The sequence below is a fragment of the Nelumbo nucifera genome, chromosome 8, assembly GCF_055504915.1.
Source record: "Nelumbo nucifera cultivar China Antique chromosome 8, China Antique-T2T, whole genome shotgun sequence".
Classification (NCBI taxonomy): Eukaryota; Viridiplantae; Streptophyta; class Magnoliopsida; order Proteales; family Nelumbonaceae; genus Nelumbo; species Nelumbo nucifera.
This window is the reverse complement of record NC_142656.1, coordinates 2,785,353-2,810,658: the sequence shown is the minus strand read 5'-3', so window position 1 is coordinate 2,810,658 and position 25,306 is coordinate 2,785,353. Positions and strand designations below refer to the sequence as shown.

At 37.1% G+C, this 25,306-nt stretch overlaps 1 protein-coding gene and 1 non-coding gene across 3 annotated transcripts in view; both read left to right on the top strand.

Annotated features, from left to right (window-relative positions):
* Positions 1-17,451, top strand: part of LOC104600569 (uncharacterized) — a 37,491-nt gene extending 20,040 nt beyond the window's left edge. Inside the window, exons 4-7 of one of the 2 annotated variants that reach the window (XM_010263599.3) lie at positions 8,575-8,669; positions 15,190-15,257; positions 16,947-17,057; positions 17,199-17,451. In XM_010263599.3, coding sequence (XP_010261901.1) covers positions 8,575-8,669; positions 15,190-15,257; positions 16,947-17,057; positions 17,199-17,331 — 407 coding nt within the window. In that variant the 3' untranslated portion in view covers positions 17,332-17,451. Of the gene's footprint in view, positions 1-8,574; positions 8,670-15,189; positions 15,258-16,197; positions 16,923-16,946; positions 17,058-17,198 lie in introns of those variants that run through there. The other variant, XM_088894007.1, reaches the window with a different exon arrangement.
* Positions 17,452-21,896: 4,445 nt separating this feature from the next.
* Positions 21,897-25,290, top strand: LOC104600568 (uncharacterized). Its single transcript, XR_016079246.1, has 3 exons — positions 21,897-22,157; positions 22,308-22,796; positions 25,154-25,290. It is a non-coding gene; the product is annotated as an uncharacterized LOC104600568 (transcript).
* Positions 25,291-25,306: the final 16 nt, after the last annotated feature.

Sequence of the window (25,306 nt, the reverse complement as noted above, 5' to 3'; positions counted from 1 at the left end):
ACCTGCTTCGTGCAAACTCTTGGCCCTCACTGTTCCAAATTTGACCCTAAAGCCTCAAAATGTATTTTCCTTGGTTATGCACAAACTCAAAAGGGATACTGCTACTACGAACCTACTTCAGGAAAAGATTTGTATCCATGGATGCTACTTTCTTTGAAGATGTACCTTATTACTTTAGGGTTTCTTCTCAGGGGGAGAGTAGTACGGTTGGGGTTAATACATCAAAAGTCCCTTTACTTGTTCCATTGGGTGTAATGGGGAGGGTTGTCAAAAATGTCGGGATTTGAGAGTTTATCACAGACGATGGAGGCAGGTTGATTTCAGTCACCAGTAGTCCAAGCCAGCTCCAATTTCTTCTGAAGATCCAGATCCAGGTACTATATCTCTTCCAGCTCCCATTACAGATGAGCCTTCTGCTGTTGAGCCTTCTTCATCTTCTGAGCTCTCACTTCCATTGAATGACCTTGACCTTCCCATTGCAGTCCGTAAAGGCAAATGCTATTGCACCTCATCCACAACCCATTGTATCTCACAATTCTTGTCCTATGATCACTTGTCTCCCTCTTACAAGTCCTTTCTTACATCCATTGCTGATATTCCCATTCCCAGAACAGTACAAGAAGTCTTGACCATTCCTAAGTGGAAAGATGCAATGAAGGTAGAAATTGATGCTCTTCTGAGAAACAATATCTAGGAGCTAGTTGATTAACCCAAAGGGAAGAAACCAATTGGATGTAGATGGGTGTTTACTATGAAACATAATGTTGATGGTTCCATTGAAAGGTATAAGGTCCGGTTAGTTGCAAAGGGATTTACTCAGACTTATGGTATAGATTACTTAGAGACTTTTGCACCAGTAGCAAAAATGACCACTATCAGAGTGTTATTATCTCTTGTAGCCAGTTACTCTTGGCCCTTGTTCCAAATGGATGTTAAAAATGCCTTCCTCAATGGAGACTTGCAAGAAGAAGTGTACATGTAGTTATCTCCTGGTTTTTATAGTACAGAGACAGGTAAGAAGGTTTTTCGGTTGAATAAAGCTTTGTATGGACTAAAACAGTCCCCCCAAAGCTTGGTTTGATAGATTCAGACAAGCCCTTGAAAAGTTTGGCTATGTGCAGGCTCAATCAGATCACACTTTGTTTATTAAGAAAGTGGATACTTCCTTGACTCTACTTGCTGTATATGTGGATGACATTGTAGTAACAGGGAGTGATAACAGCGAAATTGAGTCTCTTAAGAAACTTCTCCATCAAGAATTCGATGTAAAGGACCTGGGAGAGCTACGATATTTCTTGGGTATTGAGGTAGCTCGGTCCAAGCATGGAATCTTTGAGGAAGTATGTCATTGATTTGTTAGAAGAAACAGGAAAGTTGGGTGTTAAGCCATCTGACACACCTATTGAACAGAATCACAAGATTAGTGCAGAAGGTGGAGAGCCTCTTGAAGATAAAGCTATGTTCCAAAGATTAGTTGGTAAACTACTATATCTTTGTCTTACACGACCAGACATCAGCTATGCAGTCAGTGTTGTTAGTCAGTATATGCACTCTCTCAGAACTACCCACTTACTTGCTGTTGAGAGGATATTGGCATATTTAAAGAGGTGTCCAGGCAGAGGTGTACTATTTAAGAATAATAATCACATGAAGATAGAAGTTTACACAGATGCAGATTGGGCCGGTTGTGTTGATGATAGAGGGTCTGCCTCTGGATATTGTGCCTTTGTAGGAGGTAACCTTGTTTCTTGGAGGAGTAAGAAACAAAATGTTGTTTCTCGTTCCAGTGTTGAAGCTGAATATTGGTCAATGGAAAATGGTGTGGCTGAAATACTATGGTTGAAATCACTGTTTGATGAATTGGGTATTACCTAAGAGAAACCTCTAATATTGTACTGTGATAATCAGGCTGCTATTAATATAGCTCATAACCCGGTACAACATGACAAAACCAAGCACATTGAAGTCGATCGACATTTTATTAGGGAAAGGGTTGCATCTCAAGAAGTCTGTCTTCCATATATCAACTCCAACATGCAGCTTGCTGATCTTCTCACCAAGGTAGTTTCAAAGAAGAAGTTAGAAGCAGATCTATGCAAGTTGTGAATGACAGACATCTATTCCCAACTTGAGGGGGAGTGTAGAAACCACTGATGTGGTCCCCACCTCTTTCTATTGTACTCGTATACAACTACTAGTTATTTAAGTGTTAGTCCACAATTAGTTGTTAGTCTTTTATTAGGACTTTAATTGTTGTCTTTTATTAGGATTTTAATTTTGCCATGTAAGCAGTCTTATCCTTCAGAATTAATATAAATAGAAAGAGGGGGGCGGCATATTAAGCATCCTCTTCTTTTCTAAAATCCTTCATTCGAAATCTTCTTCTCTTCTTTTCTCCTTCTCCTCTCATCCTCTTAATTTTCTGTTGATTATACACCACAGCTTGGGCTGTTAGTAGTCTCATACGACTACAAATAAGTTCAAAGTTAAATGCATTTTCAACATTTACTAACTAATTATGTGGAAAAAATACACCATACAAGTTGATAAGCTTGGATTCTTAGCTCACTGGTGTTTGAGCATTTAGAGTTTGTTAGATACTGGACCATTGCATGCGATTCTGAACTTCATCATATTTTGCTTAAGGCAAACTGCTGAGTTTTTTTTTTTTTTTTTTTTTTTGGGTTTTTCACACAAGAACAAGAAATTCATAAGTGAGAAGTGTAACCATTGGATCCAGAAGAAAAACAACCTTTTGAGAAGAAAGGACTGTTTAGAAAGTTGCAAAAATTCAAAAGAAAGTAGCAGAAATCAGAGTTCAAGAGGAGAGAAGAAGAAGAAGGTGGCGGCAACTTGGGTTCAGAGAGAGATTTTCGAACATAATCTCTTCTCTTGCTCCCTCAATTCTATTTCATTAAGTTAAACTTTAGTAATTTACAGAGAAGCTCCTAGTTGGGCAGAAAATTAAAAAGACATAACATAAGAAAGAATAAAGCACAGATTAAGGCCCATTACAACAAAGAACATAAAAGATAAAAAAGGATAAACAGACTATGGACCATTCGGCCCATCTTCTCTACACTCCCCCTCAAGCTGAGCATAGATGTCAGTCATGCTAATCTTGCCAGTATCATGTTGAAGTTTAGCCTTGGGAATGCCCTTGGTGAGGAAATCAGCCAACTGTCCTTCAGAGGTGATGAAAGGTAGACACACTTCTCCAGAAGCCACTCTTTCTCGAATGAAGTGTCTGTCAACTTCAATATGCTTAGTTCTGTCATGTTGCATTAGGTTGGGAGCAATGTTGATGGCGGCCTGATTATCACAGTATAACATCATTGGTTTATCATGCTCAATACCCAGTTCCTCCATCAAGGATCTAAGCCACAATAGTTCAGAAACTCCATGAGCCATGGCTCTATATTCTGCTTCGGTTAAAGATCGAGCAACAACTGATTGTTTCTTGCTTCTCCAAGAGACAATATTACTTGCCACCAAGCTACAGTACCCAGAGGTAGATCTTCTGTCATCATGTTTCTGGCCCAATCAGCATCTATGTAGGCTTCAAGTTTCATATGGCCATGCTTAGCAAATAGAATTCCCTTTCCAGGGCAGCCCTTCAAATAACACAGAATCCGCTTTGCTGCTGCCATGTGTGTATCCCTGGGAGCATGCATGAACTGACTGATGCAACTGATAGCATGTGCAATGTCCGACCGAGTCATGCATGGATAAAGAAGTTTTCCAAGTAGTCTCTAGAAGACTCCCTTATCTTCTAACTATATTCCATCTGAAGCAGAGAGTTTATGGCTCATATCGATAGGAGTAGCAACTAGTCTAACACCCATCTTCCATGTTTCAGAGAGCAAATGAAGAACATACTTTCTCTGAGAGATAAGGATCCCATCCTTGGATCTAGCAACTTCTACGCCAAGAAAGTATCTCAATTCCCCCAGATCTTTAATCTCAAACTCTGTATGAAGGAAATGTTTGAGATCATTAATCCTTGAGACATCATTACCAATCACAACAATATCATCAACATACACAATCAAGTAAACGGCCAAGGATCCTCTCCTCTTCACAAAGAGGGTATGATCAGATTGTGTCTGTACATAGCCAAAGCTAACAAGGGCAGCCCTAAACCTTTCAAACCATGCTCTAGGGGACTGTTTGAGTCCATAAAGAGATTTCTTCAGCCTGCAGACCTTTCTTTTCATATCTATTTCATACATCCCTAGAGGAAGAGACATATAGACCTCTTCATGAAACTCTCCATTCAGAAATGCATTCTTTACATCCAGTTGATAAAGTGGCCAGTCTGAGTGTGCAGCCAAAGATAGCAGAGCTCTCACAGAAGTCATCTTAGCAACATGGGCAAAGGTCTCCAGATAATCAATGCCATATGTCTGTGTATAGCCTTTTGCAACCAGCCTAGCCTTGTACCTTTCAATGGTGCCATCAACATGATATTTGATAGTAAAAACCCACTTATAGCCTACTGGATCCTTCCCTTCAGGCAAATCAACCACTTCCCAAGTGTCATTCTTGTGCAGGGCATCAATTTCTGTTCTCATAGCATCCCTCCATTCTGGAATAGTAAGAGCTTCTGACACAGACCTGGGAATTGGGTTAGAAGCAACAAAAGAAAGGTAGGCAAAATATGAAGGGGAGAGCAAACTATAAGAAAGGTGTTTGGAAATGCAATGTGCAGTACATTTCATTTTTCCTTTCCTAATAGCAATGGGGATATCAAGGTCTGGGAAGGATGGCTCCAAAGGGGCTGTAACAGTACCATTTGTCTCATCTATAACTGGAAGTGCATGAGGCTCATGTGTTGGAGGGGAAACAATCTGCTCATTTATGGTTCTCTACCGTTGGTACAACCCGAGATTAAAAAGAGGGCGAGGAGGTAAAGGAGGAGGATTAGGAACACTGGAATGAGAGTGAAGCGACTGATCCTCCCTTGACTCATTTGAAGGAGGAAGAGACTCAACAAAACTCATCAAAGGTGATATCCATTGAGACATACCGAGTGCCAGTCTTCGGATCAAAACAACAGTAACCCTTCTGTGTGGGGGAATAACCAAGGAAGATACACTTGTGGGATTTTGGTTCAAATTTATGTCTTTGGACACTTGGGATATGTACATAACAAGTGCAGCCAAAGACACGAAGAGGAATAGGAAAAAGATCCTTGTCCGGATGAAGAAGACTGAAGGGAGACTTAAACCCTAAAACCCTGGATGGCATATGGTTTATAAGGTAGGTAGCAATGAGAACAACATCACCCCAAAATTTTGTAGGGACATGTGAGGCAAATAGAATATTTCTTGCAACTTCAACAATATGTCTATTTTTTCTTTTAGCAACTCCATTCTATTTTGGGGTCCCAACACAGGAGCTTTGATGAATAACCACTAAATCAGTGAGATAGCATGTCAGGTTTTTCTCAAAATATTCTTTTGCATTGTCGGATTTGAAAATTTTAATTCTGGTATCAAACTAGGTTAGGACAAATTCATGGAATTGCCTCACAAGTCTAGGAACTTCATCACGGGACTTCATTAAAAATATCCAAGTGAATCGAGAAAAGTCATCAATGAACAAGATAAAATATTTGTAGCCACCCATAGAAGGTAAGTGGTAAGGCCCCCACACATCAGAGTGCACAATATTAAAAGGAGAAGAAGATCTTTTATTACTCAGAGGATAACTGTTTCTACAATGTTTTGACAGTTCACAAGACTCACAATGAAGACTGGACAAACTTATTCCCTTAAACAGTTCTGGGAATAAATGACTTAATGCAGAAAAAGAAAGATGACCCAAACGAAAATGACATAACATGACTCGACTGATGGACTCTGTAGATGTAGACCCAAAAGCAGCTTTTTCAGGTTGTTCATGGTACTGTCCAGAAGTATCCAATAGATATATTCCATTCGCCTCACGGCCACTTTCAATCACCTTCTGAGACTCCAGATCCTGAAAAACACAATAGGAAGGGAAGAAGGTTACACAACAGTTTAATGACTTAGTTAGGCTACTTACAGATAACAAGTTTGTATTTATGAAGAGTAGAAGGAAGAACCAAGGAGTCTGTAGCCTTGATGGTTTCCTTGCCGGAGATAGGGGCAAGAGAGCCATCGGCTAGGGTGATTTTGTCACGTCCAGGAAGTAAATCATATGAAACAAACAAAGTAGAAAGGCTGGTCATATGATCAGAAGCACCATAATCAATAATCCAAGGGATCCTACGATTACTTGAAATGGTTGTATGATTGGCAGAAGCCCGTATTACTTGAATGAGCAAATGCAGAAGAGGTTGAATTTCTTGGAGGGTTGGAAGAAGAGATCACACCCTCTAGGTGACTGATCATCCTCCCAAATTTCTCATATTCTGCCTTCATAGCTGCTAACTGCTCACTAGCTGTCATCTTTTCAGTTTGGTATCTGTCACTATCTGGACCAACAGCAACATTGGCATTCCCTGCCTTTATATTATTAGACTTCTTCTGAAACCGAAGTGGTAGGAGCTCAGGATGCAATTTCCAGCACTTGTCTTTAGTGTGTTTTGGCTTTTTACAGTACTCACAGATAATCTCTTTCTTTCCTGAACTACTTGGAGTCCTTGCAACCCCCTTGGGTTTCACTCCCATATTAGCAAAGTGATCATTTAGACCAGCCCCTTGGACCTGGACAAGTCTTCTGCTTTCTTCACTACTTACCGAGGCATATGCTTGAAACAGTGAGACACTATCCTTGGATAAAATATTTTGCTTTGTAATGTTGTACTTTGGATTTAGCCCTGTCAAGAACTCAAACACCCTGTTTCTCTCAACCAGTTTTCTGTAGGTCTCAGCATCCTTAGTGGTGTCCCAGGCTACAACTTCTATCAAATCTATTTCTTGCCACAAAGACTTCAGTGTTGAGAAGTATACAGCTAATGGTTTCTCCACCTGTCTCAAATTCTTCACATCACTTCTCAACTTGTAAACCCTGGCCACATTTAATTTTTGGGAATATGTTTCAGCAACACTATCCCAAATTTCCTTTGCTGAATTCATCCACAAATAGTGTTGACTAATCTGTGGTTGCATTGAGTTCACAAGCCATCCAATAACAGTATAATTTTCTTGCATCCACTTTTCATATGATGGATCATCTTCCGAAGGAGCCTTTTTGCTCCCGGAGATAAAACCCCATTTGCTTCTGCTACAAATATGAATTTTTACTGATTGTGACCAAGCCAGATAATTAGTTTCATCCAGCTTGACTGTGGTTACAGCCAGAGAGTCTACAGAGGCTCCCGGAACTTGTCCAGATTCAGCAACATGCTTGTTTTCAAAGTCTGAGGAGTTCATCTTCTTAAATACTTCAAAAAATGACTTCAAACAACTTCGAATAACAACAAATGAAGACAGAACAAAAAACTGTGTTGTGAGCCAACCTCTATGCAGCCGTACCAATAACCTGTGTCACACCTGGAAGCTAGGAGAAACAGAGAAAACTCAGCCGCTCCTTGTAGACTTCACATAACACCAATCCACTTGATTCGATCTTCAAGAAGAAGAATGAGAAGGCCTTCAGTCATTGAGCGCCCAGGTCAAACTCCCTGTGGGGCCTGCAATCAGATTTCTCCAGAAAATTCGGGTTTTGGGCAACACACTTGAATCTGTCAAGAGGACGACAAAACCAGTTCCCTTCTCTCCAGAAACCACTAACAACTGGGCTGAAATAGGTTTCTTTAACTATTCATACGATTCAGTTCTCCATACACACTGTGTATGGGAAAAAAAGGTGAAAAAAAAGGGAAAAACGAGCCAGCTCTGATACCAAGAAGAAAAACAGCCTTTCAAGAAGAACGGACTGTTTAGAAAGTTGCAAAAATTCAAAAGTAGCAGAAATCAGAGTTCAAGAGGAGAGAAGAAGAAGAAGAAGGTGGCGACAACTTGGGTTCAGAGAGAGATTTTCGAACATAATCTCTTCTCTTACTCCCTTAATTCTATTTCATTAAGTTAAACTTTAGTAATTTACAGAGAAGCCCCTTGTTGGACAGAAAATTAAAAAGACATAACATAAGAAAGAATAAAGCACAGATTAAGGCCCATTACAGCAAAGAATATAAAAGATAAAAAAGGATAAACAGCCTATGGGCCATCTACAGATCCTTGTGTGCTCCTTATTACTTATCTTGCTCATTACTTGTTAGATGCCCTAGTAGCATAGTTTTTGTAACACAATCATATTTCTCCTAAAATTTTCTAATCATGCAAGTATAATATTCAGTGAAACTGATTGCAACAATTTTGGATTTTTGTGAGGGCAAGAAATGTATAAATTGCAGTCTGTAAAATACATTGAACTCTAGTAACTCATTTCCACTTCCTTGTCTTGCTTAATAAATGGCTTAATCTTAAAATGTCTATTTCATTCTCATATTTCTATTATCTTTTAATTATAAACTTAGATTTTTTGGGTAAATACTTATAAATATAGAACTGAATAATTAAAAGAGGGGTTTGCGATGAACTTGGGTTTGAAACTTGTATTTTTTATCACTATTCCATGCAGAGAAGGCTTTGGAATCCAACAAACCAGAATATGCTACCTGCAGATCCCTGTTGCGTTCTGGTCCTGTGGCATCTCTACGTGTAAATATTCGAGCGGTAAGTGAAATTTTCTGAAGCTTTTTTTTTATCTTTTTTCTCTTTGTGCTGGCCTACTTCTGGTTACAAGAACAAATGGGTTGTTCTTTTTCTCATATCTTTTGCATCAAATCCTCTTTTAAGTTTTCAAATCGTAAATGTGTGCTAGCTTATTCTGGTTGTAAGATCAGATGAATGGTCCATTTCTAGATTTTTTTTTTGTTGTTGTTTTGTGCACATCTTTTGTAGCAAATACTGCAATCAATCTTCAATTGGTATATTGGACGATAACTCCAGTTTTTGTTGGGTTTTCTGGGCCCTCTGATGGTCCTTTTACCATTGACGTTTATGGTTCTATGGAATATGACAATATGACATGTAGGGACATGTTGGATCCAAGGCCTGTATTTCTACCTGTCTAACATATTTTATCTTTCAAGGAGTTTGAACTCCAAAAGGCTAACTATCAATAGCTGAAATGGGGTGAATGATATAAAACTTGCTTACCAATGCATACTGCATCAAATTATTTCAGTGGAAAGAAATTGGCAAACGTCTTTATCAAAATATGCAGATCCATGCACCTCTCTAAATTATGGCAATTCATGGAAACCTTTGGAACATGGTGTTCACTTAGGTTAAGAGATCTATTAATAGCCTAGTTTATGCTTTGGCTAGACACGGAGTGCAATCAAATCAATTGTACCGGGGAACTATTCCCCTAGAAAACTGAAGTGGAAATGTAAAGAATAAATGTGAGTTGAGTTAGGTAGAGGGTTGTTGCATGCAATTATTGTATTTATTTGAAACTCTATTCTAAAATTGGATCATCATCAATAAAAAAAACCCTTGGGTGTTTCGAATTAGGTTTTGCCTAGGCCACACCTAGGGGAAAAAAATTTAATCTTGTTATAATGTCATTACCGCTGCTGGTTCGATATCAATGGCTACGGAAAATGTAGGACTGTCAACAGGTCAATTCCAAGTAGAACAGGAACTGACCCAACAAGAAATACTAAGGATTCATAACCGAACCAATCAGTTCTTGGGACAATCAGGTCTGACCTGATGGACCTAATTATAATAAACCTGTTGAAAATATTATGTGTGAATAGCTCCTCAGTCCCCATAGTTTCTGGATTTTTCTTGACTAAGATACCCCTCTTTTTGAATTTAGTCCCCCACTATTGTGAGGGTAGAAATTGTAATTTGAATATTACTTTTTAGTGCATCTTATTCCCTCATTAAGTCACATATTTAAGGCATTAACTCTCATTCTCTCTCATTGCATCCAATATTTAAGGCACTTTTGTCTATCATCATTAAATTCCACTAACTAAATCAATGAACACTAATATTAATAATATAAAATCTATATTTTAAAATCAACTAAAAATGAAACCAGTTTTTATAGGTGGCGCATAAGTAGTTATGACAAGTGAACCCACGATACCATAATTAAATACTAAAAATTTAAAAATACATAAAAACATAAATAAAAAAGTAAAAATTGTAGACACATCTTTAATATTATATATTTATCTTATTAAACAAAAGCAAGTATGATAAATAGGAAGTATTTTTATTAATGATGGAAATGGAATGCGATATTTAAAACTAATCCATAAATGAGACCATTTTCCTCCTAGAGTGGTGGGTCAATAGTTCAACCACCATTCAAATCAATGGGTCGACCCATGGAATTGGAATTTGCTCCTCACAAGCACACCTCACACTGACATCACAGCCACATCCCACCGTGTATTGGGAACATCTCCCATGAATAATAACACACAAGTACGGGAGATGTTCCCAATGTGCGGTTGGGATGTGTTGTGAGGTTGGTATGAGGAGCACTTTGTGATGAGCAGATCCAAAATATTTTTTCTTAAAAGGAAAAAATACATAAAATAAAAAAATTAGACACATTTCTAATATTATATATTAATTCATATTAAAAAAGATAAGTGTGATAAACAAGAATTACTTTTATTAATGATGTAATATTGTAATGAAATACAAATTTAAAACCAAATGGGTCAACTGTCTAAGTGGTGGGTCAATCCATGATGTTATAACTGAATAGTAAAATTTAAAAAATATAGAAATACAAAAAATTAGTAGAAAATTTGGTACATCTCTAAAAAATTAAAATAGACAGAAATACTAAAACCTATAAAAACAGAAAAAGCTTATAGAAAAATTAAGATATATCCTTGATATTATACATTCGTCACATTATATAAAACATAATTGTTTTTATTGATAGTTAAAATTGAGTAAAAATTTTAAAATTTACATAAAAATAAATCCGTTTTTTGTGTTATATCAAACAGAACAGCTTATGATATCATAATTAAATAATAAAATTTTAAAATTAGATAAAAATTTAAAAGATTATAGAATAAATTTTAAAAAAATTCTAGATATATCTCTGATATTATTATTATTATTATTATAACCTTTGTCGTCGTTGTCGTTATCATCATAAACACCACTATCATCAAAGATTGCCACACACACACACATATATAGCTCAGGTCAGGTTTGAGTTGGTTCAGGACTAAGTAGAACTGGTTCCGAACCGATAATAATCGGGACAACATATTAGGAACCAGAATTGATCCATTGGTTCTAGTTCCTAGAACCAGAACTGACCCAATTGGTTAGGGTCTAGTTGGGCCGGACCTGACCCATTGACAGCCCTAGGAAAAGGGGGTGGGAGAGAAGGAGAAGAAGAGTAGGAGAGAGAGTGGCCATCAGCAGTTCGGGGCTCTCCATTTGTCACCAGAGGACAAAGCTGTTTAGTAGCTTGGGCGATTCAGGTTTGGGTTTGGTGAAGAACACCCCAACAACCTACCTTTTTTTTTTTGAAGAATCAAGAAAAAATTCATTAAAAGGAAAAAGAGTCACATCCTAACATCCTTGGTTGTCTAGATGACACACCGCATACATTCTCAAAACTTCAAATTGAAAATGATTCTACATTACAAGGCTGTAAATCAAGGGTATTCCAGAAATTTTCCAACAAATCTGCCTTAGATACTTGATCAAAATCTGGAAGTCTGAGAACCCATTCTGAAATCATATTTGTCACTGCAGCTACCATGTATTCAGTGTTGTTTGATCTATTCTCAAAAATTCTTCTATTTCTCCCTCCATATAGACCAACATACTGCAAAAGGGACACAACTGCACATCATCCTAGCTCTCTTACTGCCTCTGAGTTTTGGCCACAAAGAGACTATTTCTGCTGAAGTCAATGGATTGAACCCACTTACCCCAATTGGAAAAGAGAAGTACTTCCATATGAAACTTACTATACTGCATGAAAAGAACAAATGGAAAACTGTTTCTTCCTCCTGATTATAGATATAACACCAGCTGGCAAGATGTAAACCTCTAGATTTCAGGTGATCAGAGGTTAGGAAATAGGATGCTGTCATGAGCTACCAGCCATGAAAAAAACCCTTGGGGGGGCTGGGCTACCCCAAATTCCTTTTATCTGGTCTGAACCTCTTTCTTCTCTTGTTAAAGCTTTGTAGAATGAATTAACTGTAAATCTGCCTTCCTTATATTCTTTCCACCAAAGACCATAACATCTCTAGAAATGCTGGTTCCTTCTAATTTTTCCAGAAGCATAATAATACACTCCTCCACTTCTTGATCTGGAAGAGGCCTTCTAAACTTTGGATTCCAGATCAGTTGCTCCCCTCTCCACTCCATTGTTTTAAAAGACATGGGAGGCAAACGCCTGGAGGTGCACCTCGAAAACATCCCAAGGCGTATGATAGAGGCACTGATACCTCTGAGGCGTATGCCTCAGGTGCAAGAGGCATACACCTTATATGCCTTTTTCACGAGGTGTGCTAGAGGCGTATGCCTCATGTGCCTCATGCACATTTCATATAAAAAGACAGAAAAAAAGAAAAAAGAAAGAAAAAAAAAATGAAAGGAAAAGAAAGGGAAGGGAAAGGAAAAGAAAGAGAATAAAAAAAAGATAAAAGGAAAGAAAAGAAAAGGAAAGGGAAGGGAAGAAAAGATAAGGGGAAGGAAAGTGGGATGGGGGCTTTGCCCCCGGACCCCCTTGGCTGGGGGGCTTCGCTTCCCAGACCCCCCAGCCCCACTTTTTCAATGCAGCCCAGTTTAGTTTTTTTTTCCCGACAAGAACCCCCCCTCCTCCCCCCCCTTTCAACTGGTGCTATGCATCTTCATTCTTCTTAATATAAAAGTTTTTTATTAAAAATAAAGAAAAATGAGATCCTCGTTCCTCTTCTTCCTCCTCCACCTTCCTCCCCATCCTCCTCCTCTTAAGGAGGCTCACGCCTCCTTGTGTTCAGGAGGTTTATGCCTCTTATGTTTTGAATTACGCCTCACGCCTCTAGGTAGTGGAATGCCTCACATCACGCCTCCGCGTTTTAAAACATTGCTCCACTCATAGCATTGGGCTATTGGGACTTGTTGTTCTGTTAGCTTGTATAATCTTGGGCACACCTCACATAACTTCCCTATTTCAAGCCACTCTAGAGCCTTCCCCCACTTTAAACTTAACTAATTTTCTGAAATCTTGATTGAAACTTAACCAACAACCTACTTCCAGGGGAAAAAATAGGTAGTTATCAGATATTGGAAGAACATCCCCAACACAAACACTTCTATATTTTTAGAGGCTTTGAAAAGTAGAAAAGCATATCCTCCACTTTTTAGATTCCATACCTGAAAAATAGCTTTTTGACTTTTCAGACATCAGACTTTAGAGTTATCAAAAACTACCTTAGTATTCATATTTCTTCCACACTCATTTTTTGGACATGTTTTTTCTTGATCGCCCAATACTTTGCTCCATACAACATTGCTGGCCTCATAACTGTTTTGTAGAATTTTCCTTTCAGCTTAAGTGCTATTTGCCTTTAATATAAGACTCTAGATACACCCCTCCATTTTGGCCATCCTACTCTAATTGTATGATCAACATCCTTCTTAATTGCCCCTTTGTTATGAATTATTGAACCGAGGTAATGGAAGAGGTTGCATCGTGTTATCTCTTGGTCTCTAATCCTGTGTGCCTTGATTTGCACTCCTATTATTATTATTATTATTATTATTATGTTCTGTTTTAGTTCTACTTATTTTAAAACCTCTTGTTTCTATTGTATTTATCCATAAACCTAATTCTGCACTTAATCCTTATCTAGTTTCATCAATTAAATACTATGCCATTGGCAAACAACAAATACCATGGGACTCCTCTTGAATATGTTTAGTCTATTCATCTATGACTAGTGCAAATAAATAAGGACCAAGTGCTGAGCCTTGGTGACGACCAATCATAATTGTAAAATCCGATGTCTGTCGCATAGGTGTTCTAACATTGGTTTTTGCACCCTCATACACATCCTTAATTAGGTCCACATACCTATTTGGAACAATGTTTTAAAATGCAGAGGCGTGATGCGAGGCGTTCCACTACCTAGAGGTCTGAGGCGTAGTTCAGAACGCAAGAGGCGTAAGCCTCCCGAACACGAGGCGTAAGCCTCCTTAAGAGGAGGGGGGTTAGGAGGAGGAAGGGGGATCTCATTTTTTCTTTATTTTTAATAAAAATCTTTTATATTAAGAAGAATAAGATGCATAACATTAGTTAAAAGATAAAAAAATCTTTTACCTTTTTTTCCTTTCCTTTCCTTTTCTCTTTTTTTTTTCTTCTCTTTCCTTTTCTTTCCCTTCCCTTTCTTTTCCTTTCCTTTCCTTTCTTTTTTTTTTCTTTTTTCTTTTTTTTTGGTCTTTTTATATAAGATGTGCATGAGGTGCATGAGGCGTACGCCTTAGAGGTGTCAGCGCCTCTAGCATACACCTTAGGGCATTTTGGGAGCGCCTCCAGGCGTACACCTTCCACGCCTTTTAAAACACTGATTTGGAATTTCTTTCTTTTCCAAAAGCCACCATGTTGTCTTTCTAGGGACTCTATCATATGCTTTCTTTGGATCAGTGTATGGTATATGAAGATCGGTCTTCTTCTCTTTAAACTTTTCTATCATCTCAATAGAAAGATGGCTTCCATGGTTGATCTCCCTGGCATATACCCAAATTGGTTTTATGATATACTTGTTTCATGTTATAAACTCTGCCCAATTATTCTCTCCCAATGTTTAGCTAGGCATACATAATAAGCCTACCTTTCCCATACCTTTCCACACTTATATTGGGATACCATCATGTCCTAATGTGTTTTCCTTCTGTATTCTTTTCCCTCTATTCTCTTAATTTAATGAAGTTGATGTTATTGATAAAAAAAAATGTGTTTCCCTTCATCTTGTTTAGTGCCTCCTATATGGGCATCATACTTTCAATAATAAAGTTACCTGGTTTTAACTAATAATTGTAGAACACCAATGGACCTTACTTTCTTGCCCTCTGGTTGTCATCATTAAATCACAGTAGAACACCAATGGACCTTACTTTCTTACTTAAGCTAATTTGCTTCTTGGCAGTCTTTATGTACCTGAGTTCCTTCTAGGTTTGAAAATTCTCTTCGGAATTATAGGTAGCACAGTATGCATCAGATGGCGGCAATGGTAAAGCAGCTTATGATGATGTTGATCAATGCCTCAGGTACTACGGCTTCTTTGAAAATGAAATCTGTGTATTTCCTAAGAAATTTCTTTAAATAAAAATGCAGGCTGCATATTCAATTTTTCACTATCACTGCTACAAGACATTGTTTAATGTTTAATCTTAATACAATGACCAATAAATTTAATACAGTTAGCATGCACTTGGGGAACTGGATCCAACCATGCATCTACTAAGTAGATGTCTGTCTATTCTTTTTCTTTTTCTTTTTGACAGGTAAAGGCATAAATTGTTTTTTAAGTAGGGTGAATGGACAAATGTCAATATAAAAGGCCTCAGGAAGAGTTTACAAAGGTTTACACTTTACAGTATCTTGCTACATCCCCTCTCTTCTGACCCATTTTAGCCAAACTATCTGGTACATTATTTTTCCATTGGAATCCCCATTAGGCAGACCGTGCATTCCAGTACTGTAAGTCTTATCTCCCTGGTACTGTAGGGTAGCTGGCTTGCCTAGAGTCTCCACTAGGCGATCAACCATTTGGATCTGCCACACTGTTAACTCCATGTGGCAGGTCATATAAGAAACCTCCCTACTTAACCTGATTAAAACCTTTTTCCCTGAAAATAGCAGAATAAACCAGAAAAAAAAATGTACTAGTAATACATACTAGGATGTAAATGAGAAGGCAAAAGCAAAAAACTGCTTTATATTGTACCATACTACACCAAAAAACCCATAACAGTATCCTAAATATATAGACACACACCATCCTCCCATTTGGACTGATACATTTAATGTCTATTTACAATTTTTTTAAGTTGCTATGACAAGATAACTCAAGCAAGCGGATGTCCAATGTGTTTTTCATTTAGCATCTGCTCTGGTTCTCTCTGCCAGGGAAGTTTCAGTACACTTTTGGTGCCTAGATATAAAATAACATGTTATTCTGAACCGTTAAAATCAAATTGGTACCAGTGTTTTAAAACATGGAGGCGTGACGCGAGGTGTTCCACTACCTAGAGGCATGAGGTGTAATTCAGAATGCAAGAGGCGTAAGGGGGGGTCTTGTCGAAGCGAAGGCGAGCGAGCGAAGCGAAGGCAACCCCCAGCCGAAGGGGCAGGGGGCAAACCATTTTCTTTCCCCTTATCTTTTCCTCCCTTCCCTTTCATTTTCTTTTCTTTCCTTTTCTCTTTTTTTCTTCTCTTTCCTTTCCTTTTCTTTCCCTTTCTTTTCTTTTCTTTTCCTTTCCTTTCCTTTTTTCCTTCTTTTTTTTTCTGTATTTTCATATCAGATGTGCATGAGGTGCAAGAGGCATACGCCTCTAGCACGCCTCATGAGAAAAGCGCAAGAGGCGTACGCCTCAGAGGTGTCAGCGCCTCTGGCATACACCTCAGGGCGTTTTGGGAGCGCCTCTAGGCGTACGCCTCCCACGCCTTTTAAAACACTGATTGGTACTAGATGCTCCTGCAGTGTGGCTTCCAGTCAATTTGGTGCTGCCCTACTTAGAATTTGTATAGGGAACAACTCTAAATCTATAAGCAAACTCCCACTAACCTTTAATTGCATAATAGTATTGCTGAGATGTTCCTTTCTTGGGACAGAATCACAGAATATCTATATTGTTACTGATGCTCACTTGTCAAGAATAATAGTACAAATATGTAATAATTACTCTGCTAAACCAACTTTTTCATACTATTCTTTTCTTTATATTTTCCAAAAGAGCCTTGGAAGAACTGGATTCTTTGCTTCTACGTGCAACAAGAAATGATCCAGGTGCCTCAGTTGAAGCAATGAAAGTAAAAATCAGTATAGCTCTGGGTGCAATGGACAGGTATACGATCTTTTTACCTCTCTCCATTTAACATATATTTTGCCTATAGGTCTATTTTGGTCTTTCTTTGCAAACCAAGATTCTAATAGATCTGGGGGAAGGAACTGAATTTAACATAATCTTTGTAACCTTTTTCTCTAGTCTCCTTCAAACTGTACCTCCTGCTGTGCTAGATAAAGGGAAGGCGATTGCAGATGCTTATAAGATGCCAGTGAAAGATCTGGAGCCTGAAAGCTTAGACCCAGAAATGAAGCAGTTAGAATCAATATTATGAGCCACGTTTTGAGTTTCTTTCCCCCACCACTGTTGATTGAAATTGTACTTAATTGTCAAATGAAAATCTGCATATTAATATTTAATAATTATTAAAGGATGTCACGGGTTTCTAAATTTATTTTGAGAGTTCTGGTACCCGTTTCATCCATATTAAAACAATCATCCGACACCATTAATACTGGCATTTACAACTAAACCACATATTTAGCTCAATGCTTCCGACTTCTGAGGATACGGCATGAGATGCATGTATTGCACTAACAATGGCCTTCATCACCGGGTGTCTGATACGAGAACCTCAGGCATATTACTATGCGCTGAGAGTTTCTGAGATATCATTTGCGGAGATAGCCAGGAGCACCTCCCCCACTCCCCGTTTGTTGCGCCATAAGACCAAGATGCGTTAGTCTTTCTCTAGTGCATGCATTTGCATCTGAAGTCTGAACAATGAACTATCTAAAATTGCCTGGTCTTTCAGGATTTGTGCTTTCAAAGCTCAACAGCACAAAGCCCCAATTCTAGGCTTTGTGCTTTGAGACTTAAGAAGTATTTTGTCTTCAGATTACAGCGTTGTATAAGCAATTCTTACTCAACACTCCAAACAGTTCGTAAGTTTACGGTACAAAGTTACAAACTACAAAATCGTTAAATATGCATCCAAACAGCTAGGGCTAATGATGCCTAGTTGTCAAACAACACCAAATAAATGTTTATTAACTATTTTTTCGTTTTTTCAAGATAAGTTCAGTATAAAATGTTTATAAAATAGATGCTATGTCACCACCAAGCAATAATAACTCTTGATTTCAGAATAATAACTCAAATCCTTAGTAGACTATATTCCGATAAAGAGTAAACAGCTCTATCTTTTTTCTCCATTTCCATAGGAAGTTAATTTTAGTCTAGTATATTACCTAAAAAAAAATAGTCTAGTATTAACTGACGACAAAGATGCCCACTACAAGATTGAACCGTCCAGATCTCTCTTTTTCTATATGTTTACAACTCATGCATATTAACTTGTATGATCTAATTTTAGCCAAGCAAGATGAGACAGACTATTGTGTCCCACAAATTGCAGAAAGACTCATGAATCTGATCGAGTGGGTTCAAGGTGGTAAAAAATTTTAGCACTGCATAAAAGAAGAAATAGTAAGAAAAATACAACAACAGATGTGAAACATGTAAAGAAGAGGTCCGGTAACAACTGATCGAATAAATCAACTCTTAGGAGACTAGAGTCTGTATGGACTACAAAGCAAGGTTCAAAGTATCGACACGCATTGGCCTGTATTGGTTGATACGTATCGTTCTGGCACCCCACCGATACACCCCTAGTCTGACCGGTTCAGGGTGTGGCGAAGACCTAAATCGGCTCCCTTGAACCAGTTGGCAAAAAAAATAAAAAAAAACACCAAAAGGAGTACCGATATTTTGAACCTTGCTACAAAGTTGTACAGTCCAATCAAGGTTCAAAATTTTGATACGATACACCTCGTATCAAGCGTATCATATCATATCTGTGGCTTAATGATACACCTCTATAGGGGTTGTTCTGGGTCTGACCTGGTTCAGGGGGTAGACTAACCTTAAACCGGCTCTTCTGAACCTATTTCCAAGGTTCAAATCCAGGACCCCTCCGATACACCCCTACTAGGGGCGTATCGGAGGTCTGACCAGTTCAGGGGGTAGAGGAGACCTAAACCAGCTGATAGGGGCGTATCAGGCATATCAATATTTTGAACTTTGCCTATTTCAAGGAAAAAAAGGGAGAGCGAGCTTCGATACAGGCCGATACACCCCCTGTATCGATATTTTAAACATTGAGTCCAATCAATACACCTATCACACACCGATTCCTTGGTTCAGAAGAAAATGTAAGGAATAGAGAAAAAAATGTACAGCAAATGTTCAAACATTGGTAGCATAGGCGTTTTTTAGGCCTGATTTTCGACGGGAAAAAAAAAAAAAACACCCGCCCAACTAGCATGTATTATCCATTTTTCAAGTATTTTGCTGCAGAGACGGGTAGGCACGGAACAACGATTTACTGTTTGGTATGGTGATTTTTATTTAATGCCAATCCAATGGTCTAGATTCTTCATTTGTTTCAAGTATTTTTCAAACATATGGTGATGCATGTTAATCCTATATCCTCCATTTGTTTAATGCCAATCCAATGGTCTAGATTCTTCATATGACCATTTTACATTGTTTATCAATAAAATTCAAATCCAACGATTAAATTTGTTATTGGATTAGATCCAACACTTCTGCATGAATAATGGCATGTATTACTCGTATATTTTTGCCATTTGCTGTTCATTAGTATTTTGAACTACATTATCCAGTGGTTTCAACCTGGTAAATGTTCGTGATCTTCCAATAGCATTTTCATGACTAATAACTGTCATAGATATTTGTTTAACAGCGCTTTCAGCCTCATAAATCTGATTCCTCCTCAATTAACTAACTGTTCCAACCTCCTAAATCTGTGATTTGAGGCTTTAGGCAACGAAAAAAATGGATGAGGCTTCAGACAACTTGTTCCAAAGAAGGATGAGGGTTTGGACAACTGTTATGGTACTGTGAGATGAGTTTCTTCATGAAAACGGGGAGGAAAAACAATAGAAATAATATGCATGCTTATTGCCGTTACCGGCGATGGCCGAACGATGAAGAATTGCAGTGACCTCGTTCAACTCTAGAAACCTAGAATGAAGGTACAATGAGATAATATGAGTTTTCATGTTAAAACAAAAAGGAGAAAAATTGTATGTATGCTTACCAGCATCGGCAATGGTGAGGAGTTGCAGCGGTGGGGGCTTGATGACGAAGAAGACAGGGTATGGATGGAAAACCATCAAAACCCTATTTATGAAAAAATTGTTGCACAAAATGAATTAGTGTGCACTCAAAAGCATGGTCGTATGCATTTAACATGGGAAAATTTCTCAATATCTTGTACTTTGGGTCTAGTGTCACTTTGGTCCTTGAACTTTAAAATGCGATAATTCAGTACCTGAATTTTCAAAATGTGACAATCTAATACTTGTCATTAAATAGCTGTTAATCAGCCATTAAGTGATATTAAAAGACACAAATGCCCTTCGAATTTCATCTAATTTTCTTTATCAATTATGCATTTGACCAAAAAAATTAATAGTCCCAAATCCTTGCTTCTTCTATTCAAGAAAGTTAGGGTCATCAAAATGTCCACTTAAATGTAACCCCAACTTTCTTGAATGGAAGAAGCAAGGATTGGGGACTATTAATTTTTTCGGTCAATATTTGCATAATTGATAAAGAAAATTAGATGATACTCGAATGGCATTTGTATCTTTTAAAATGTCACTTAGCAGCCGATTAACAGTTAGTTAACGGCAGGTACTGGATTGTCATGTTTTGAAAATTTAGGTACTAAATTATCATATTTCAGGGACCAAAGTGACACTAGACTCAAAGTACAGGGTACTAATCGGGAACTTTCTCATTTAACATTAATAAACACATGCAATATACATTGAAGGTGGGGGGCTTGACAACAAAGAAGAAGACGGGGTATGGATGAAAAACCATCAAAGCCCTATTTATGAAAAAAAAATTGTTGCACAAAATGAATTAGTCTATTGAGAAGCATCAGAACATTCCTATGCATTAAACAATAATAGACACATGGGATACACATCGACCCCGCATCACTCAGCTGTTGGGGGCAATGGTGGGCCGATACATGAAACGCCAAAATTGATGTTTCTTTTATTAAGCTTATTTTGATTTATGAGGCAATAGCGCTTTTTTTCTAAACTGCTTGAATCAAACATTTTAGGTGATGTTTGGCATCGATATTGTTTTTTTTAGAAAACGATGTTATGTAGGCACCACATCGTAGAAAGTGGTGCTTCAAACAACACCCTCTTGTTTGATATCATTTTTCTAGAAAAAAACGTTGCTCTTAACCATGCCTTGAAAATTGGGAAAGTGTGGTATGGAGCAATGTCAAATTCGGTGTTTTCTAGGAAAATGACACGTTGTTGCTAGTGGTGCAATGATGTGGCATCATCTTGGACATTAGATAAATAGATCAATGTTGAAAACATTGCTACCAGCAACGGTATCAAACAAAACCAGCGTTATTTTCTCAGAAAACAACATATGTAATAGCACTAATTCCAGATAAAAAATAAGCACTTACAATTCCACATGCCCAACACCATTTTTATGAGAAAACGGTGCGATATTTCCAGCACCAATGCCAAATGCCTACGTAATTTATTCAAAAAAAACGGAAATGTTGAACTAGCTCCAACGTAGCACAGTTTTTTTTTTTTTTAAACGACATCAACACCAAACATCCCTTTTAATAATCCTGCTTTCCCTCTCTTTAATAATTTTTAAATTCAAATCATCCAACCGTACAATTTTGGGAATATGGGTGATATCATGTGTCTATAGCATATAGTTCAATCTTAAAATAAATTATATTGATTTTCTCCGTATCTATCTTAAACATAATATATCTCATAAAATTATATTTCCACTACTTTGAACATAGAATGCAGCAGATGGTGATTCCTCTCAATTTTTAAAGTTGATATGCCTTGCCCTTGCTTGATGATATAGACTTGAAAACACGAGGCAAAGAATATAGTGTGAAAACTGAATCACAGCCATTTCCCTTCTTATATATCTCTGGAATTAACTGATCATGTCAATGACAAGGGAGAAGTCTGTCACCAAATTAACGAAATAGCAGCAGCTTTATGGCCGCCTCATTAACCGAACAACATAATAGGGTCCAATCCAGCACCGGCACCGCTCAATGTTGTACATCAGTTTTCTTAATTTTTATTATTTTTATTACTATTATGTGAACTAAAATATTAATTAATATAGATATGAAAAAGATAGCTCTGCGTTTCCTTTGATTTTCCTGAATTAATTTGCTAGCTTAATTTTGGGTTTCGGTGACAGCCACAGCCACAGTCAAGGACCCTGCATATTACGCGCCCTTGCACCGAACTATCAATGAAGGTGACTGGAATGCAGTGGAAGAGTTCTTTAAATCGAACTCGGATGCCAAAATCGTCTCAATTTCTGACAGGTCCGAGACGGCTCTTCATTTGGCGGTATTTGCAGGAAATGGAAAGATGGTGGAGAAGCTGGTGGATGTGATGCCTGCAGAAGCGTTGGAATTGAAAGAATCATCGGGCAGGACGGCTTTTGCTTACGCAGCCTTGGCCGGAGATGTCAGGGCCGCGATGGCGATGGTGAGAAAGAACCCAGAGTTGCCACAAATTAGATCCAATATTGGTATGTCGCCCATCGCCTTTGCAGCCCTCAACCGTCAAAAGGATATGGTGTGATATCTTGTGCGACTCACCAAAGATCAATATCTCAGTCCTTTTCTTGGCTCTGATGGTGCTCTACTTCTCAATCATATCATTTTCGCAGATTTATATGGTATGTTATGTTTTATATATATTAGTATTAGTAAATTTGTTTGTGCATTTATACGTGATATTATTTTTAAGAAAAAATATTTATAATTCATGAATAGTTTTTAAATCATTATTGAGTAATTTCTGAAATGAGAGTAAAGGATATATATATTCTCTTTGTGCCTACTGTGTGAAAATTCCAGAAAAAAATAGACATTCACTTTTTTGCGTTGCTCGTCAGCCTCCCTCTTAATTTATGGCCTTTGTATTGTATCTTCACATTTTCCTTTTCTTGTGGATATAACCTTACCTATGAGTTCGAATCAGCTCCCCACAAGTTGCTCCCACAACGTCCCACAACACATTTTAACCGTATATTGAGAACATTTTCCAATGATAATATCATCATTCCTAGTATATCATCGGGAGGTATTCTCAATAGACGGTAGGCAGAAATGTGCTGTGGAACGTTGTGGGGGCTGATTCGGTCTCCTTATCTATCGTCTTTGTAGGGATCTAACTCACATCTCTCATCAATAAAAATATATATTAGGCACAATCAGCTTACAGTGCAAATTTATATTGCTTTAATTTGGTGTAAATGCATGGGTGTGCAAATGGATTGAATGTAATAAATTCAGGATATTACGTATTTCTGCTTCAGATTTGATTTTGTCTGTTATTCATTTGACAAACAAGTGAAGTAGGAAGCAAACATGCATGGTGTACTCTCTGGCAGGAAGGTCAGGTGGTGCAAATTTTTCATGAATTTTTTAGATGCAAAATTTACATTGCCATTGAGTGCAAATAAGACAATAAAAAAAATACTAATTTTGTATCAGATAAAAAATATAAATCATAATTACAAACAAATGGATGCAAAATCTGTATCTATTTCAGGTTTGCACCGTAATTAGAACCTTAGACTTAGTAGGCTCAGTTTGGAAGGAGTACAAATACAAATTTGTGGAGTACAAAACCTTGTTTTTGTATTATTTTGTATATATGTATTTACAATCTACATATTTGTATTTATACTCTTTATAAATTGAGCCTTGGAAGGAGTACAAATGCAAATATGTATAGTGCAAAACCTTATATTTTGTATGTATTTACATTCTACATATTTGTATTTGTACTCCTTCCAAACTGAGCCTTAGGATTTAAAATAAACTCGTGTTTTGGTAGATTAAGCACATAGGAAGTGTCTTAATCTTACAAATTACTATAAAAACAAATAAGCAAATAACAAAAAGAAATAAAGAAAGTTTAAAAAATTAATTATTTATAATTTATATATTTAAAATGAACTCATATTTTGGTAGATTAAGCACATAGGAAGTGTCTTAATCTTACAAATTATTATAAAAACAAATAAGCAAATAACAAAAAGAAATAAAGAAAGTTTAAAAAATTAATTATTTATAATTTATATATGTACAATAAATGTGTGTAAATATAAAGTATTAAATTTATCAATTATAAACTTTACATAATTATCAATCGAATGTCGATTATAACATCAAAATCTGGAATAATTAGATTTGGAGTCAAATCAGGTATTTCAGAGTCCACTTACAGCCCAAGTGTTGGTGTTAGCATTATTCTTATGGGAAAATCTATGATATGGAAAAGATATGGTATGGAAGGAGTTTTGACCAATCAAAACCCACCCATGAATTTTGATAAATCACACCATGCTAAGATTGTATTATTGGTCAGTTGTTTTTCAGTTATCATATCTTTTCCATATCATAGTCGAACCCTATTCTTATTTGATTGGACGCATTAATTGATTATTATTGAATTCACGTATGCTAAGGTCATAGTACTTATTCCTTGCAACCCCAAATTAAAAACAAACATCATAGGGGGCATTCTACAACATGGATGTTTTTGTTTTTATTTGTTTTGGAATCATCACATCAGCAAAAATAAATAAATATCATGTTCTTGAACTCTGCTTTTGTTTTTAAAAGAAAAAAAAACAAGTTAGTTTTGTTTCAAAAAATAGTATATGTTTTTTAACCAACAAAATATTGGTTTTTAAAACAAAAACAATTTTTTTAGTATAGAAATTATATAATTTATGAAACATGAAGTTGAATAAACAGATTAAAACATGTTTTTGAAACCAGATTCAAGAACATATTTTTTGTTCCAGTTTTGAAAACAGAAAACACAACCAAGAATATGTTTTTTGTATTTTTGTTTTAAAAAATAATCTATTTTTAAATTAAATGGTTTTGATTTATTTTTGGAACTCCAACAGCAATAAAAACAATTCACATTGTAGAATGCCCCATAATAATTGAAAATAAAATTCGAAACATAATGTGATCTGTTTTTCATTTGCTGTGCTGGTGTGTCCGTGTTCAGTTGTGGAGTCACAACGAAGTCGCAGCAGAGCCTATGTTAAGTCAGGGTGCATTTGGAATGGGATCTTGCGGCCACATTTCCAAAGCAAGAGTTGATCGATTGCTTCCTTTGCTGGGATATAGGGGATGCAGAAAAACGATCCCACATAAAAAC